At 41.2% G+C, this 19,164-nt stretch overlaps 1 protein-coding gene across 3 annotated transcripts; it reads left to right on the top strand.

Annotated features, from left to right (window-relative positions):
- The first annotated feature begins 935 nt into the window (after positions 1-935).
- On the top strand, positions 936-18,636 carry xpo1a (exportin 1 a). 3 transcript variants are annotated; one of them, XM_081360665.1, is made up of 25 exons: positions 951-1,299; positions 1,528-1,554; positions 2,416-2,545; positions 2,664-2,765; positions 3,226-3,298; positions 3,624-3,685; positions 4,538-4,582; positions 4,661-4,842; positions 4,946-4,994; positions 5,110-5,229; positions 5,550-5,678; positions 6,267-6,425; positions 6,506-6,703; positions 6,789-6,927; positions 7,407-7,588; positions 8,736-8,892; positions 8,998-9,296; positions 10,608-10,791; positions 11,062-11,168; positions 11,262-11,456; positions 13,860-14,028; positions 14,237-14,371; positions 14,777-14,936; positions 15,019-15,115; positions 17,720-18,636. In XM_081360665.1, exons 3-25 carry the CDS (start codon positions 2,420-2,422, stop codon positions 17,864-17,866), a joined length of 3,216 nt encoding a protein of 1,071 aa, XP_081216791.1. In that variant the 5' UTR covers positions 951-1,299; positions 1,528-1,554; positions 2,416-2,419; the 3' UTR covers positions 17,867-18,636. The 3 variants fall into 3 exon arrangements, with proteins under 3 accessions (XP_081216790.1, XP_081216791.1, XP_081216792.1); XM_081360666.1 differs by having other exon boundaries at positions 1,482-1,554; XM_081360664.1 differs by having other exon boundaries at positions 936-1,554.
- The last annotated feature ends 528 nt before the right edge of the window (positions 18,637-19,164 follow it).

Raw genomic sequence — 19,164 nt, 5'->3', positions numbered from 1 at the left:
TATATATATATATATATATATATATATATATTTTATTAGGTATTCATACATCATGGGAGTCTTAAAGTAGCCTACATTAAATAATAATAAAAAACATATTACAATTGTATAAAAAAAAAAAAAAAAAAAAAACATTAGTAGGCCTACTGAGAATCACCATTGACAACAAAGAGATTTAGCGAGAAACAAAAGAAAAACCCTCAAAAATATAATATATGCATTATAGTAATGGGAATTTGCTGAATTATCTTGAAAATAATCATGCAATGCAACAAATCTTAATGATGAGCTTAATTTGATAAATGTATAATTTTCTATTGTTTATATTGGGAAGAGTGCGACCTGGACATGTTTACATGACATTTATTCAATAAGCAGTAATGAATGTTGCATACATGTGGACATATGTCTATCCCCTAGTCAGATATATGTAACAAAGAGCCCAAACCACTAAATTATAGAATATTTTACACATTAAATGACTGTGTTTGTATGTGTGTGGTTATTAATGGGCGAAAATGAAACTTAATATGTGAAAATAAACTTTATTATCACAATTTTAAAATTTCTGTGTTTGTTTTTTTACTTTTTAACCATAAATACGAGCATATAGAGCATTTCAAACATGAGCCACAGCCTAAAACCGCACAGCATGGTCAGTTACCGTTTGTAGATCACGGGCAACATCTCAGTAATTTTCCATGCTCCACGCGGTCCAGCCCACCTCACGCTCACGCTGTGATGCAAAACCCGCCTCATACATGAGACCAAGGGCAAAATACGCGCTGGGAGGGGTCAATCCTGACGGACAGCAACTCTAGCCAATCAAATGCGAGCAAGGTGTCCGCCCTGCTCTCTCTCCAGCCAATCAGCTGCAGCGCAGGGCGTGTCCACAGTCCGAATTTTACGCGGCGCTACGGGCTGAAAACTAAACCGAGATGGAATATGCCAGTCTGAACCGGTTTCAACCGGTCTTGCGTGTGATGCATGAGACTGGAGAGGAGCTGGGTCACAGTCTCTCGCAGATATTTGATATAAAACAACGTTTTTTTCTGCAATAGACAAAAGAATAAACTAACGATTGCTTTGATGCTGTTGTTATAAAACGGACTGAGTTGTTAAAGCGAGCTGTAAACCGTCATACAGAGAGACAGATGAACTAACACGAGCTGCTGACTGAAAGAGGACCCGGACTCATTTACTGAAGACAATAATTAAAAATAACACCGAAATTGTGTGTTTCGGGGGTTTTCATGTATCGTTTTCTCTGCACTGTAGTGTGTATGGCTATACATTGAGGTAACAGCTAGTTAGCATTTAAAGTGAACTTGCTTTATACTCAGACTGCCTTTTGAATATTTGTACACACGCTATCGTTTAAAATGAGATAGATCAAACATACTTTTTTTTTTTTTTTTTTTACCTGACGTCTTGATCTTGTTTTGACGCGACGCATATTTCCACGACACTACTAAACCCAGTTCCAGGTTCCTGAACCACGTTAGCATTGTTTTGTTTTGTTTTCAGCGAAAAGAGGAGTTTTGATTAAAACAGGTAAGTTAAAGGTGTTCGGTGAGATGGTTATGTGTTATAAATATTAACAACTAAGATAAGCGAGTTGAATGAAGTGCTAGTTTGCTGACATTGCTGGTGTGAAACAGAAACAAAAACGCGTTTTGTTCCTTCTCTCTGCCCGTAGCTGCAGAAGCACAGTTTGAATCCATGTGGGCTGCTTTCTAAAAAGTTTAATGAGTCTATATTAAGATATTTTAATTCAAATTGTAAATTTTTTTCATTTTTGTAGCTGTACACAGTTAATATGTTGATCTGCCATGTTAGCACTTCTTTCGCATGGAGAACTAATATCAGTGATCTCAGCAAAACTGCACTCGGTGTCATTATAGGTTGTATTTCAGTGTAAATGCATGTTTTGTGGACACACGTGGTGTGAGCCACTGGTTTAGTGTCTAACTTTTAATATCAGAGATCAACTAGTACTAATATTAGTACTCATTTTGTACCAGTGTATCATTGAACAAACTACATTAGTGTTTGTTAATATTTAAAACTTAATTTTTTTTAATTTTAGTTAAAATTGTAGTAATTTTGTGTTTTTGCCATTTTTATTAGTTATTTTTTTCGATTTTTTTTTTTTTCAGTTTTAGTAGTTGAAGTAGTACTTAAATTTAAACAAACGAAAATTAGCAACATGGCATTGACAACTAACTGAAATAAAATATTTGATTTCAATTAACTAACCAATTTCAGTCAATTGAAGCTAAAACTATATATATAAAAAAAACATTTTCATTAACTGAAATGATCAATTGATAATGGGATGAGGAGTCAAAGAATTGTCACTCGACATTTGATATCTAAAAGATGTGGCCCGTCTTATTCCCCGGTCTCCTGCAGCTCTATGCCGGCAGACATGACCATGTTGGCGGATCACACAGCACGACAGTTGCTGGACTTCAGTCAGAAGCTAGACATCAACCTTCTGGACAATGTCGTCAACTCCATGTACTACGACGTGGGATCTCAGGTATGTGTTAATTTGCAAAATCCGAGACCATTCTGAAGTTTTGAACACGTCAGGTCGTGGTTTGGTGTTCGCCGGACACGTACAGTGCATCAAAAGTGTTTTCTTGTTGTTATTTTAGCAAAGGCTTGCACAAGAAGTTCTCACCAACCTGAAGGACCACCCAGATGCCTGGACCAGAGTGGACACCATACTGGAGTTCTCACAGAACATGAAGACAAAAGTATGTCAACGCTAATGCCTTTCTACATTTTGCCAGGCAAATGTTTGAGTGCTGCTACTGAATGTCAACCATAGGGTGGCACTTTTGGTGCACACACAGGTTTGATTGACATCATAGTTCAGTTTGTTTGGATGATGTGAACGCTGTTTTCTGAACTCGGGTGCGCATTTGCGAACATTACCCAAGTCTGCATATGGTGTGAACTCTAGTACTGTTCGCTGCTGATTTTCTGAGACTGTATGTCAAACAATCTGTGCATTGTCTTCTTACATACATATTTTTTTAAATGTACATTTTAGGATTTATTGTCAGCACTGGGCTCGCAGTTCACATGGGGAATGTGTGTGTGTGTGTGTGTGTGTGTGTGTGTGTGTGTGTGGATGACTGTGTTTGTCTACCACCACCAATTTTTTCTGCCACATTAAACTGATGTTTAATCCTTTTGTTATCTGTATTGCAGTACTATGCCCTTCAGATACTGGAAACAGTGATCAAAACACGCTGGAAGATTCTTCCACGAAACCAGTGTGAAGGTGAGGGAATGTGTGATGACACTGATCTTTCTCTATGTCAGGGGATCCCAACTCTGGCCCTCAAGATCCACTTTCCTGCAGAGTTTTACTCCAACCTGAATCAAACTCTCCTGAACAAGCTAATCAAGGTCTTCAGGAAGTTATAGGCAGGTGTTTGATCCAGGTTGGGGCTAAACTCTGCAGGACAATAGATTTCGAGGGTCAGAGTTGAGGACCCTTGCTCTACTACACCCCTCCATATTATATAATTATACTGTCATGTGAAAACATAATGACTTCTTGCGCAAGGACTGCACAAAAAACTGACAGCTCTGTCTGTTCACAGGAATTAAGAAGTATGTCGTTGGGCTGATTATCAAGACTTCCTCTGATGCCAACAGCGTAGAGGTAATAAACAAAATAAAATTTTTATCTTCTACCAATTGCACCAGTATTAAGTATAATGTCCTATTATGGTTTTATAAATATTGAAGAAAATTTTTTTTTGTGTGCAATTTTCCATTTTTGAATGCAATGCAATTTTGAATGCAATTTTGAAGTTGTACTTCAACTTAATCTAAACAAAAATGAGAAATGTTGCTTTGACAAACTGACTGAAATAAAATAGTAGGGATGCACCGATATGAAAATTTTGGCCAATACCGATCATTTTTCATATTTGAAAGCCGATAACCGATATATTGGCCGATAATTCTAAATCCAAAATGTATAATAAAATAAAATAATTTTTGAGAGGCTGGTTACAAAAACAAAATCCATGTCCCAAGCACACAATTATAATGTTCTCATTATGATTTTATGTAGCCTATATGACAGACTCGCGCTTTACATGTTGCACTGAACTGTATTTTCAAGTCATTTGAATCATATTTCAAGCAATTCAAAACTGAGTTGGGCATCTGAACGGTCACAGCTGAAGGAAATAATTCATTATTTATCTGCTTTAATATATCTGCCAAATTTCCTTATTAAAAATGTACATATATCAGCTGATACCGATGTTGGCTGATATATCGTGCATCCCTTTTTTCAATTAATTTTTTCATTTCAATTCAGTTTTTTAATTTCAATTAATTAGTCAATTTCAATTGATTCAATAAAATGAACAACTTGAAGTAATATAAAACAACTTTAAAACTCATATTAAACTTATTAGTTTTAGTTAACTGTAATAACCCTGACTTGTACTTGTCACGTCACTGAACGCATCCTTACCGACTCGTGTTTTTGCTCTTCCAGAAAGAGGGGGTTTACATCGCAAAGCTCAACATGATCCTGGTGCAGGTGAGCATCATTTCAGGAGTTTTTGTCGTCATGATTTTGTGACTGTGTTTGGCTCACTGTGTTCCTGTTTGCGTGTAGATCCTGAAGCAGGAGTGGCCGAAGCACTGGCCCACGTTCATCAGTGACATCGTGGGAGCGAGTCGCACCAGTGAGAGCCTGTGTCAGAACAACATGATCATCCTGAAGCTCCTCAGTGAGGAGGTGTTTGATTTCTCCAGCGGCCAGATGACTCAGGTCAAAGCCAAACACCTGAAGGACAGGTAAGCGTGTGACCGTTACAGACCGTGTCAGTAGAGCTGTAGGTGTATTTGGGACAATGATTACAGTAATATTTACTTAACCTCTCTCTCTTACCTCTTGCAGTATGTGCAACGAATTTTCCCAAATATTCCAGCTCTGCCAGTTTGTCATGGTACGTACGAAGCAGAATATCACAGTAGTGACAGGCTGGAGAATACTGAACTGAACTTATCAAAATAATGACTTAACCTGGATATCATTGGTTTTTTTTTTTGTTTTTTTTTTAGGAAAATTCCCAGAATGCCCCTCTGGTCCACGCCACATTAGAGACACTCCTTCGTTTCCTGAACTGGATTCCTCTGGGCTACATATTTGAGACCAAACTCATCAGCACACTGGTGTACAAGGTAACAAGACACGAGGGGTTTCTTATGTAGCAGCTAAATAAACAATAAATGTGAGATCCCAAGAATTGATCTCAGGTTTTGCTGTTAAAATTGTAATTATTTGATTGTGTGATATGCTCACTCCTCTCACAAAGGCGCACTGTCATTGGTTCAGCTTGCCAGTGCGTAAGAAAGAGAGGAAGATTGATTGGAGCGCTGGCTGTTCTCACGGGCCCTCTGCCTTAAGGCTTTGTGTCCGAGCTGGTGCTCCTACATTTATGCTCTTTCACATGTCTTGTGTTCCTGAAAGTTTATCATTTGTGTTCCGTCTTATTCCACAGTTTCTGAATGTTCCGATGTTCCGGAACGTCACTCTGAAGTGTCTGACGGAGATCGCGGGCGTCAGTGTCAGTCAGTACGAGGAGCAGTTTGTCAACCTGTTCACTCTCACCATGATGCAGCTCAAACAGGTACAGCTCGCACGCATATACTGGTGTTCAAATGTTCAGGGGTCAGGAAGATTTTAAATTTTTTTAAAAGAAATGATTACTTTTATTCAGCAAGGATTGATTTAAAGTGAAAGTAAAGATATTTATAATGTTAATTTCAAATAAATGCTGTTTTCAGCATTGATAATAATCAGAAATGTTTCTTGAGCATCAAATCATCATATTAGAGTGATTTCTGAAGGATCATGTGACACTGAAGACTGGAGTAATGATGCTTTGCCAACACAGGAGTAAATTACATTACAAAACAGTTGTTTTACATTTTAATAATATTCCACTATTACTGTTTTTGGTTAAGTAAATATAGCCAAATGTTTGAGTGGTAGCGTATGACCATGTTACTAGATCTGGTTGGATGACCTCTTTATGTCAACAGCGTCTATGCAAAAGTCTGCAGTATTATGTACCTTGAATTTCACTAATTAAACTTGTGATTATTTTGTGAACAGTGCAGTTTCTGCTTGAGTGTTACAAAGAATGAAAACAAAAACTGTAACAAACCTACAACTATTAGTTTTTAAGCTAAACCCTCATTATTCTACTCGACAGATGCTTCCACTGAACACAAATATCCGTCTGGCGTATGCAAATGGGAAAGACGATGAGCAGAACTTCATCCAGAACCTCAGTCTGTTCCTCTGCACCTTCCTCAAAGAGCACGGACAACTGATAGAGAAGAGACTGAACCTCAGAGAGACACTCATGGAGGTACACACACAGTGAAAGGTATAGAGATGATGTGATAGTGAGACACACACACACTCATGCATTGACTCCCTTGTGCTCAGGCTCTTCATTACATGCTGCTGGTGTCTGAGGTGGAGGAGACGGAGATCTTCAAGATCTGCCTGGAGTACTGGAACCATCTGGCCGCCGAGCTCTACAGAGAGAGTCCCTTCTCTACCTCTACCTCTCCAATGCTCTCAACCAGCCAACACTTTGACGTGCCGCCCCGCCGACACCTTTACCTGCCTGTGCTCTCCAAGGTCAGTCAGTCTCAAGTGTACAGCAAGTCCACCTCAAAATGTTGGTAGCAGGAGAAAAACCGTCTGTGTTCTTGACCGGTCTCAGGTGCGTCTGCTGATGGTGAGTCGCATGGCCAAACCGGAGGAGGTTCTGGTGGTGGAGAACGATCAGGGCGAGGTGGTGAGAGAATTCATGAAGGACACAGACTCCATTAACCTCTACAAAAACATGAGAGAGACTCTGGGTAATCACGACGGGCTTATAATGCATTTAAAAAAAAAAGTCTAGGGCTGCATATGAAATCACATACTCTCTTGAGTAGGTACTTATTTTGAATAAGTACGTACTTTGCGAGGGCTAAAAAAAGTGTGTTCTGTATAGTATGAATGTGTGTAGAATGAAAGCAATCCGGACTACGTACTTCTTTCGCCATGTTGTCATCATCATGTGATCTACCAGCATCAGTCGTGTCACTTCACGGCCATTCACAAATCCTCTCCCGTTGCCTCATGGGACAGTAAAGTGTCACTCTTCAGAAGGCATCCGGGTTCTTTTTGCCTACTCTTGTCTTAATGAGTGCTGTGAATTCAGACATACTTGTTTTGTCTCATACTTTTTTTCCGCCTAGTAGGGAAGTACGCGATTCCACATGCAGCTTCTGTCAACAGCACGCGGCTTATCTTTCTGGAGAAAGCTTCATAATGATCTCTCTTTCTCGTCCAGTCTACTTGACTCATCTGGACTATGCTGATACGGAGCGGATCATGACCGAGAAGCTTCATAATCAGGTGAACGGTACCGAGTGGTCCTGGAGGAACCTGAACACGCTATGCTGGGCCATCGGCTCCATCAGTGGGGCCATGCATGAGGAGGACGAGAAGAGGTTCCTCGTCACCGTCATTAAGGTGTTTATTCAGCATGTGTTTGAGTTTATCAGGAAATGTTTACATGGACAAAGATTGCAAATCGTGTAGTGTATGATGGGCACAGATTCCGTCCTAGACTATGATTCCGTCCAATCACAGGAAATCTAAATGTGTTTTTAGATTTTAGAACTCTTATCATAGTGTATGATAAAAAGCTGTCCTCTATCTGTCAGTTTAGCAATGAAATACAAAAACAATACAAAAGAAAATTAACAGAACATGTGTAACAAATTAGCCTCAATATCTGACTCACTGTGGCACTCGCCTCTAACCCCATACTGACCGCGTCTACCCGCCCAAGACCCATCCAAAAAATGTGCTCGTCTCCTTTTTTTCGCAACAACAACTTCTGTGGTCATCTGCATCTCAACGTTTGTTTAATCTGTAATGTGTCTCTTAGCAATGAGGCTGTGTGAGTTTGTGTTCGGAATGATTTGAAGGGCTGGTTAAGCTTGATGCCTAATATTTCTCTCTAACCATTAGAGCTGCATGATTAATCGTTAAAAAAAAAGCAATCTTGATTCAAACACCCACACGATCTTATTCCTAAATGACATCGATTTGCCTGTGTCTATTATACCTTTTTCAACCACACAATATCATAACTTCTGTGTAACAAATATTCACATTTATCACAGAAGTAGTGGATAAAAGTTTATATTTCAGATATAAGCACTGTTGTCAACGGAGGCGATTAAAAGAACAAATCACCCTTTGACAGTAGCATCGTTACACCACCAGGTGGCGACAAGTGACTGTAAAAAGTTTTTGTCATTTAAATCATTCATTCAACAATTTGTTCAAAAATGCTGATTCATTCAGTAATGAAACAAGTGAAGTCTTTATGAGCGAGTCATTTAATCATTCATTCAAACTGATAAAAAAATAAATAAATTTATTCATTCAGGTTAATTAAACGTTTTAAATAGACTGCAATTAACAGCAATTGTCTGTTCAGAATCGTGGGAGAAATGTGATGTCTATTTGAAACTCAAAAAAAGTGTGATTCTCAATTTATCCAGAATCGTGCAGGTGTATGAACCATTTACAAAGTCAGCAATTGTATGATGCTTAGTGTTTGTCTACGTAAATGTTTGTCAGTAAAATCCATATATTTCTGTCTCAGGATCTGCTGGGTCTGTGTGAACAGAAAAGAGGGAAAGACAACAAGGCCATCATCGCCTCCAACATCATGTACATCGTCGGCCAATACCCACGGTTCCTCAGGGCCCACTGGAAGTTCCTCAAGACCGTTGTCAACAAGCTCTTTGAGTTCATGCACGGTGTGGAACTCATTTTGTTTGTCCTTTTGTCTGGTCATGCATGTTTTTTGCTAAAGTGCAAATTTTATCTGAGGGTTAATTGGAAAGTCTCTCTCTGTCTTTCAGAGACCCATGATGGCGTGCAGGACATGGCCTGCGACACGTTTATCAAGATCGCTCAGAAGTGCAGGAGGCATTTTGTGCAGGTGCAGGTGGGCGAGGTGATGCCCTTCATCGATGAGATCCTCAACAACATCAACACCATCATCTGTGACCTGCAGCCGCAGCAGGTGCACACGTTCTACGAGGCCGTGGGCTACATGATCGGAGCGCAGACGGACCAGACCGTCCAGGAGCGGCTCATTGAGAAATACATGCTCCTTCCCAACCAGGTGTGGGACAGCATCATCCAGCAGGCCACCAAGGTGAGAAGCAGTGCTATTCTAGCCTCACTGAGAAACTATTATAGTGAATAGTTTGAGTGTTTATTTTATCTTTCCAAACCAAAAGGGAACAGATTTTTTTTGCACTTTTAAAGGCACAAAATGTAAGATATTTGGATTAAAACATCCAAAAACCACTAAAACCATGTTATATTTTTTGTTGACTTGTGTACTTGCATTATCCAAAATGTTCCCAACAATATTTAAATACAGAGAAATCAGCTGTTAACCAGTGTAACGGACCGCATCATTGCGTCGCCTGTCAGTGATGTCATATCCACGCTACCCTCGATTTCCGTTTTTTCAGTAGAAACATTGGAAACACCAAAGATGCTTTAATATTATGCTTTTTATTAGACTGGTTATTTGAACTGTTTGGACACTTTTATCGACAGAAACCGAATCATCGTTATTTAGCTCAACACACTTAGTCTTATTGTTTGAATCTCTTGTTTCCTTGATTTTACTGCATTGTCCAATGCCTCAGACAACACTATTTTGTCAAGTGGCTAACATAGCAAAATCAGAAAGACCTTTGTTTGTAGCGACAGTAATACAGCATTTTCTCTACCATACAATTTATTTTAAAATGTAGTCATTCACAAGTCATTCAGCTTTTATTAATATGATATTGTATTTTCGGTCTCCCATACTGCAGTGTCTCACACCAGCCACCGAGCGAACACACAGAGAAACAACGTAACAAATTTCAACACACTCAAATCTATTTTAGTATGATTGTTGTGACCAAGTAAAACAACGTTTTGCGTTCCCCAAAATTTTAATTCGTCAGATAAACTGACCAGTATGAGTAGTAATTCAGCACTTGTGGCTATTTCATTAGAATGAAATAAAATATGAATTTAAATGATCAAATGTAACTGTACCAAAGTTTAAGTTCATGGAAGGAGGAGCTTGGATGTTAACTTTAATCGCAAATAAACAAAAAAATGAAAGGAGTGGCACTAGCGGCCGACTGGGGCTTTTAGGCAATAATAAAAGAGCAATGTAAAATGTCCCAGGCTCTTGACCCCGCCCTGATCATACCACAATAACATCAGGAAAACTTCCCCGTCGGATTGCTTTCCATTGACTGTGGAGGTGAAGACAACAACTCCCATGATTCAACACTCATTCACTGCGTCATCAAGATATGCATTAATTGTTTTGAAAAAAATGACATCTAGCAACGAAACTTGCATACTGTGCCTTTAAGGGTTTATGCTTCAATGTTAAGAATGAAACAGAACGGCACCTCAAAACTCAAAGCACATGATGTCTCTCTTCAATCAGAACGTGGACATCCTGAAGGACCCGGAGACGGTGCGTCAGCTAGGCAGCATCTTGAAGACCAACGTGAGGGCGTGTAAAGCCGTGGGTCACCCCTTCGTCTTGCAGCTGGGCCGCATTTACCTGGACATGCTCAACGTCTACAAGTGTCTGAGCGAGAACATCTCTTCTGCCATCCAGAGCAACGGTGAGCCAAGCACACCTGGCATGGAGCACGTGACCCACGTAATTGTTACTCGGAATAAAGGCAACGTTTATATAGTTGACGCACTTTATTTAGTGCACAGCAACGTTTCGCATTACCACCATTACGACACACACCAACAGAACAGCACTCTGTGCGTGCGCTCACCCTCCAGCCCAACATGCCGTATTGAATAGTGTGCCGAAGTGCAGAAGGGGAAGTAACAAGTTAACAGTAATAGCTCATGTTTAACTCTTTGCTGTTTCTCTACAGGCGAGATGGTGACGAAGCAGCCTCTGATACGTAGCATGCGGACCGTGAAGAGAGAGACGCTGAAGCTCATCTCAGGATGGGTCAGCCGCTCCAACGACCCACAGATGGTTAGTTCTGCTGATCCTGGATCAGTCTGCGCTCACGCCACAATAATACGCCGGGTTTGACAGCAGTATAAAGCATTGTTGTTGTCTCTTTAGGTTGGAGAGAACTTCGTTCCACCTTTGCTGGAGGCGGTTCTCATCGACTACCAAAGGAACGTCCCGGCCGCTCGAGAACCAGAGGTGCTCAGCACTATGGCAACCATTGTCAACAAGCTTGGCGCCCACATAACAGGAGAGATCCCGAAGATATTCGATGCTGTGTTCGAGTGCACCCTCGACATGATCAACAAGGTTAGTCCACGTCTTTTGTTTAACATCTCAGATTTTCAGCAACAACCCAATGCAAGTCTGATAGTGTGAATACTATGGCTGGGACAATACATCAATGCATTGTGAATCGAGGAATTATTCTGGATCGATTCTGAGTTTTCCGAATGCATTAACAGCAGCTGGCACTGCGTGCTCTAGAAACAGCCGTACTCTGCTGGCTTCCAATGCCTTACACACACCACTTGAACCTTCTATACATTAATCATTCATAAAGTTCAAAAAGGTTGAAGCGAATTACAAGGGTGTTTGCAGTGGGCTGTTTACATTAATCTCGTGCCATAAAAGCATTCTGAGGTGCAAGTACATTCTCAGATTCAGCCGAACACATGAGTGCTCTTCTTCGTGAGCATTTGAGCATGCGATTAAAAACTAGCCTAGAACGCCATATGCTGTTAAAAACTAGCCTAGAACGCCATATGCTGTTAAAAACTAGCCTAGAACGCCAAATGCCGTTAAAAACTAGCCTAGAACGCCATATGCTGTTAAAAACTAGCCTTGAACGCCATATGCTGTTAAAAACTAGCCTAGAACGCCAAATGCCGTTAAAAACTAGCCTAGAACGCCATATGCTGTTAAAAACTAGCCTTGAACGCCATATGCTGTTAAAAACTAGCCTTGAACGCCATATGCTGTTAAAAACTAGCCTTGAACGCCATATGCTGTTAAAAACTAGCTTAGAACGCCATATGCTGTTAAAAACTGGCCTAGAACGCCTTATGCTGTTAAAAACTAGCCTAGAACGCCATATGCTGTTAAAAACTAGCCTAGAACGCCATATGCTGTTAAAAACTAGCCTAGAACGCCAAATGCCGTTAAAAACTAGCCTAGAACGCCATATGCCGTTAAAAACTAGCCTTGAACGCCATATGCCGTTAAAAACTAGCCTAGAACGCCATATGCTGTTAAAAACTAGCCTAGAACGCCATATGCTGTTAAAAACTAGCTTAGAACGCCAAATGCCGTTAAAAACTAGCCTAGAACGCCTTATGCTGTTAAAAACTAGCCTAGAACGCCATATGCTGTTAAAAACTAGCCTAGAACGCCAAATGCCGTTAAAAACTAGCCTAGAACGCCATATGCTGTTAAAACTAGCCTTGAACGCCATATGCTGTTAAAAACTAGCCTAGAACGCCATATGCTGTTAAAAACTAGCCTTGAACGCCATATGCTGTTAAAAACTGGCCTAGAACGCCATATGCTGTTAAAAACTAGCTTAAAACGCCAAATGCCGTTAAAAACTAGCCTAGAACGCCATATGCTGTTAAAAACTAGCCTAGAACGCCATATGCTGTTAAAAACTAGCCTAGAACGCCATATGCTGTTAAAAACTGTCCTAGAACGCCATATGCTGTTAAAAACTGGCCTAGAACGCCATATGCTGTTAAAAACTAGCTTAAAACGCCAAATGCCGTTAAAAACTAGCCTAGAACGCCATATGCTGTTAAAAACTAGCCTAGAACGCCTTATGCTGTTAAAAACTAGCCTAGAACGCCATATGCTGTTAAAAACTAGCCTAGAACGCCAAATGCCGTTAAAAACTAGCCTAGAACGCCATATGCTGTTAAAAACTAGCCTAGAACGCCATATGCTGTTAAAAACTAGCCTTGAACGCCATATGCTGTTAAAAACTGTCCTAGAACGCCATATGCTGTTAAAAACTAGCCTAGAACGCCATATGCTGTTAGAAACTAGCCTAGAACGCCATATGCTGTTAAAAACTAGCCTAGAACGCCATATGCTGTTAAAAACTAGCCTTGAACGCCATATGCTGTTAAAAACTAAGCTCAGAATCTATTCGAGAGAGAATGGCGATGCATTCGGAAAATATTGGAATCGATCAACGAATCGCGATGCATCAATTTATTGTCCCAGCCCTAGTGAATACACTCAACAAGTAATGTAGGGCTGATTCATCGAAATTGCAATAATGGCTTAGTGCACTTGTCAAATCACAAAGGCTGTGATTTCATGACATAAATATATGTGCTGCACTGTGTTCTTTTACATTCGAGCAGCTCATTATCCGCGAGCGTTTTCAGTGTCTCAGTGTGGCACGATTCACTGAACCCAACTCCATCTGCTCTGAGTTCAGGCTGCTAACGTGCACAAACCCTCTTCTCAAACCTGTCATGAGAAGCACTCTCCAACAAAAAATTAAATCCTGTCATCATTTACTCACCCTATTGTCATTCCTAACCTGTACGAGTTTCTTCTGCTGAACACAAAAGAGATTTTTTAAAGAATCTGGGTAACCAAACAGTTGATGGACCCCTTGCCTGAAAAACCATACTATGGAAGTCAATGGGGCCCATAGAATCCCGAAATCATGCAGCTCTTCTTTAATGATCGTTATTTCTGTCTCAGAACTTTGAGGAGTATCCCGAGCACAGGACGCATTTCTTCTACCTGCTGCAAGCCGTCAACTCCCAGTGTTTCCCAGCATTCCTGTCCATCCCTCCGGCACAGTTCAAACTGGTTCTGGACTCCATCATCTGGGCCTTCAAACACACCATGAGGAATGTGGCCGACACAGGTGCGTGGAGGAGTAGAGTTAGGGCTACAGTTGCATTTAGCTTTAAGCTAATTTGTGCTTGAATGCAAAAGGCTTCTAGGTACACTTAATTCATAAATGTTTCTGAATGCAATTTGTGTGGTTGCTCAGTACGTTTCTGACATTAGGTTTACTCATGTCACATGCAACATAAATGAAAAGGCGTCTGTGTGTGTTTGTGCATCTCCAGGGCTTCAGGTCCTGTTCACGATGCTGCAGAACATCGCACAGGAGGAGGGAGCAGCTCAAAGCTTCTATCAAACCTACTTCTGTGACATCCTGCAGCACATTTTCTCCGTTGTCACGGATACTTCTCATACGGCTGGTCAGTTGCTAGGCAGAGAGATAGTGACATGTTTACAGTGTAACTAATGGAACTGTTTGCACAAAAAGGCTTCACATCTCGCTGACACAGTCGAAAACACAATCAGCTCATTTTCAGCGAAAATTAAAAGGGGAAAAAAATTAAGCAAAATATTACGGGAAAAGTTTTTTTCCTTTCATTTTGGCAATATTTTTTACAATTATCATTATAATTGCACATATTTTGCTCCCAAATTCTCATTACCGTAATGCAAAAAAGGGAGAAAAGTTTATAACATTTAAAGCAAGGTTTACTGCCTTTTATTTATGCTAATTTAAATTAAACACTAAAAATATTGTAATGCTAATTATTGATTCATTGAGTGTGTGTATTTGATGACTGATCTGTGTGGTTTGTGACGGGCAGGTCTGACGATGCACGCCTCCATCCTCGCCTACATGTTCAACCTGGTGGAAGAGGGTAAAATCAGCGTAGCTCTGAACGCAGGCAACGCGGGCAACAATCAAGGCTACGTGCAGGAGTATGTGGCCAACCTGCTGAAGACGGCCTTCCCACACCTGCAAGAGTAAGAAGAGCCCACAACATGGTGTCTGTGGCTTCAGGATGTGTTCGTGTCATGTGTTAATCATCTCCATGGTGTTTTTCAGCGCCCAGGTGAAGGTGTTTGTCACGGGTCTGTTCAGCTTGAATCAGGACATTGCTGCCTTTAAAGAGCACCTCAGGGACTTCCTGGTCCAGATCAAGGTACGTCACTTCCTTCCTGCTAGGTTTTTACTTCCTATTTCTCTAGTCGTGAACCAAGGCTGCGTTCCACTCCCAATTAGTATGCCTAACTTCCCTCGTTCTCTCGGATGTGCATTATTGCTTGCGTTGCATGAGTGGGCACTACTGGCGGAGCTATTGCATGAGGTTTAAACGAGACGCACTAAGCCCTTGATTCAATTCACATTTATTTGTATAGTGCTTTTCACAATACACATCGTTTCAAAGCAGCTTTACAGAAAATGCATGAGTCCACATCACATCCTATTGGTATATGAGCTGTTGGAGAAAAATAACATGCACAAACGAAAAAAATATCAATAGTATAAACTTTGACTGTGAACATAAGTTAGCTACAAGTATTATGTGATTAAATCTCGATGCTATTAATATATCATGCACTTCAGTTAACCGCGATCTGTTGTGACGTCACAATCAAGTTGAACTGTGGGATATAGAGCTGCTTGAAGAGTACATCGGAGTAGACTCCCTCGGTCAAAATCGAGGGGTCGAGGGTCTGTCCGTATAAACTTGTCCACTTCACGAAGTGGCGGCAGGGATTCCCCTGAGGGGAAGTTCACGAGTGTGTGTCTGAAAGTGGAGTGGAACGCAGCCACAGGTAGAAGTTCACAATAGAAGTGGATACACATATGAGCAGCGTGGGAAATAAACTTTCCCCAACAGCTGCAGTGTTTGTTGAACACACACTTTTACCAGCCATTACTTGACTTGACAGCAGCGTTGGAGTCTCTGGTGGGTGTGTTCATTCACACTCACACAGACACACACACACCTTGTCTCACTCACTTGCGCACACACACATACACACAATCCCTCACTTACACAAACACTCTCTCACTCACACATACATAGATGCACGCACACTCATGTACGCGCACACACTCACACACGCACGCACGCACACTCATGCACGCACGCACACACTAACTTGCTCTCACTCACACACAATCACTCTCACACACGCACTCAATCTCTCACACACAATCACACTCACTCAATCACACATACACACAAACTCACACTCTCACTCACTCACGCACACACACTCCCTCACACATACACACACCTGCTCACTCACTCACACATACACACACACTCACACTCAATCTCACTCTCACACACACTCACTCTCAAACACACTCACTCACGCACACACATACACCTACTCACTCACACACTCACACTCCCTCACACATACACGCACCTGCTCACTCACTCACACTCAATCTCACTCACACACAATCACTCTCACACTCACTCTCAAACACACTCACTCACGCACACACATATACACCTACTCACTCACACACTCACACTCACTCACACATACACGCACACCTGCTCACTCACTCACACATACACACACCTGCTCACTCACACATACACACACACACACTCACACTCAATCTCACTCTCACACACAATCACTCTCAAACACACTCACTCACGCACACACATATACACCTACTCACTCACACACTCACACTCCCTCACACATACACGCACGCCTGCTCACTCACACATACATAGATACTCACTCACTCACTCACGCACACACTCGCTCACTCATTTACACTCTTATCTCACTCACTCACTCACTCACACACTCACACTCAATCTCACTCTCACACACAATCACTCACACTCACTCTCAAACACACTCACTCACGCACACACATACACCTACTCACTCACACACTCACACTCCCTCACACATACACACACCTGCTCACTCACTCACACACACATAAACACACACACACTCACACTCAATCTCACTCACACACAATCACTCACACTCACTCTCAAACACACTCACTCACGCACACACATATACACCTACTCACTCACACACTCACACTCCCTCACACATACACACACCTGCTCACTCACTCACTCACTCACACACACATAAACACACACACACACTCACACTCAATCTCACTCACACACAATCACTCACACTCACTCACGCACACACATATACACCTACTCACTCACACTCCCTCACACATACACACACCTGCTCACTCACTCACTCACTCACTCACTCACACATAAACACACACACACACACTCACACTCAATCTCACTCACACACAATCACACACACTCACTCACACACTCACACTCCCTCACACATACACGCACACCTGCTCACTCACTCACACATACACACACCTGCTCACTCACTCACACATACACACACTCACACTCAATCTCACTCTCACACACAATCACTCTCAAACACACTCACTCACGCACACACATATACACCTACTCACTCACACACTCACACTCCCTCACACATACACGCACACCAGCTCACTCACTCACACATACATAGATACACACACACACTCACTCACTCACGCACACACTCGCTCACTCATTTACACTCTTATCTCACTCACTCACTCACACTCACACACACACGCACTCGCTCACACACACACTCGTTCGCTCACTCACTCGCTCACTCATTTACACTCTTATCTCACACACACACACACACACACACACTCGTTCGCTCACTCACTCACTCGCTCTCTCTTGTGTTTGCAGGAGTTTGCAGGCGAGGACTCCACAGATCTGTTTCTGGAGGAGAGGGAAGCGGCTCTGCGTCAGGCTCAGGAGGAGAAACACAAGCTCCAGATGTCTGTCCCAGGAATCCTCAATCCTCACGAGCTCCCGGAGGAAATGTGTGAATGAGATCTCGTGCAGTTTCACACTCATGAAGATTTCACACTCGTTCCGGGGCACCTCGAGCTCCTCTGTCAAATGTGTGCGTGTGTATAGAGGCGGCAGTCAAATGAGGACAAATAGGAAAATTAATCCAGATGTTGGTTGTTTGTCAGCCCAATCCATGCCAATATGTAAATTAAAGACATGTTTGTTATTAGTTTTCTGGCTCCTCCCACTTCTCCCAAAATCCTTGGTTTTACATAACAGAACATTTTATATAAAGGAAACTGTTGCTGTCTATCTCCTGTATCAATTCACTGTATATGCATCAATTTATTCTGTTCGGCATGTTTGCTTTCTTATTTCGAAGCACATGACTAATCATTTTAATGTTTTCTCAGCCTCATCTATTTGTGAATATGTAATATACAGTATGACAGGCCGATGAAGACGGACAGTTACTGTGCAGGAAGTGAGGTTTGCTCACAGGGACGTGTCGTTGTGGCTTGTGTACCACAGCATGTGAATGTGACGGTTTAGGATCAGCCCTGGTGCTGTTCCTGCGTTCTTTATTGGGGGGTTGAGCGTGTTTATATATACATATATATATTTTCCATTTGATTGCAATGTATGGGAAAGACTGATGTCTTTGTCATGCTACAGACTTGAGGAGTGTTGTTTTTTTGTTTTGTTTTTTTTGCATAGGGATGTCATAATGGAAGGGGTTGTTCATATCATCCTATTTGTAAAGCTGTGCATTAGTATTATGGAAACATAAAGTTGGTTATTTTTACAAAGCATAGTGTGTGTGTTTCATTTAGCTCGTAGGACTAATACTGCTTTACTGGAGTATCTCATCAATTCTGATATTAGGATCAAGCTGTTCTGTGAAGAAACTGCCAGTTGATTTATCAAAAATCTATGTATTTGGTGTAATGTACACTACTGTTCACAAGTTCGTGCAAGAGCTCGTCCCAAAAAAAGCTTTTTTATTTTTTTCAATGTTCAAAATGGCGTATCACTCACCAAGGCTGCTGTTATAACAGTAAAAACAGCAACATTGAAATATTACAATCAAAAATAACTTCTATTGTAACATTTTAAAGTGAAATGTATTGCTGTGATCAAAGCTGAATTTTCAGCATCATTCCTCCAGTCTTACATGATCCTTCAGAAATCACTCTAATATGATGATTTGATGATCAAGAAACATTTCTGAATATTATCAATGCTGAAAACAGCTGCTTAATATTTTTGGAGAAACTTTACTTTTTACAGAATTCTTTGATGAAGATAACGTTAAAAAAGACCAGCATTTATTTAAA

The sequence above is a fragment of the Scardinius erythrophthalmus genome (assembly GCF_964197995.2).
Source record: "Scardinius erythrophthalmus genome assembly, chromosome: 3".
In the NCBI taxonomy this organism is placed as follows: domain Eukaryota; kingdom Metazoa; phylum Chordata; class Actinopteri; order Cypriniformes; family Leuciscidae; genus Scardinius; species Scardinius erythrophthalmus.
The sequence above is the reverse complement of the archived record's forward strand: the minus strand, read 5'-3'. Positions and strand labels throughout refer to the sequence as shown.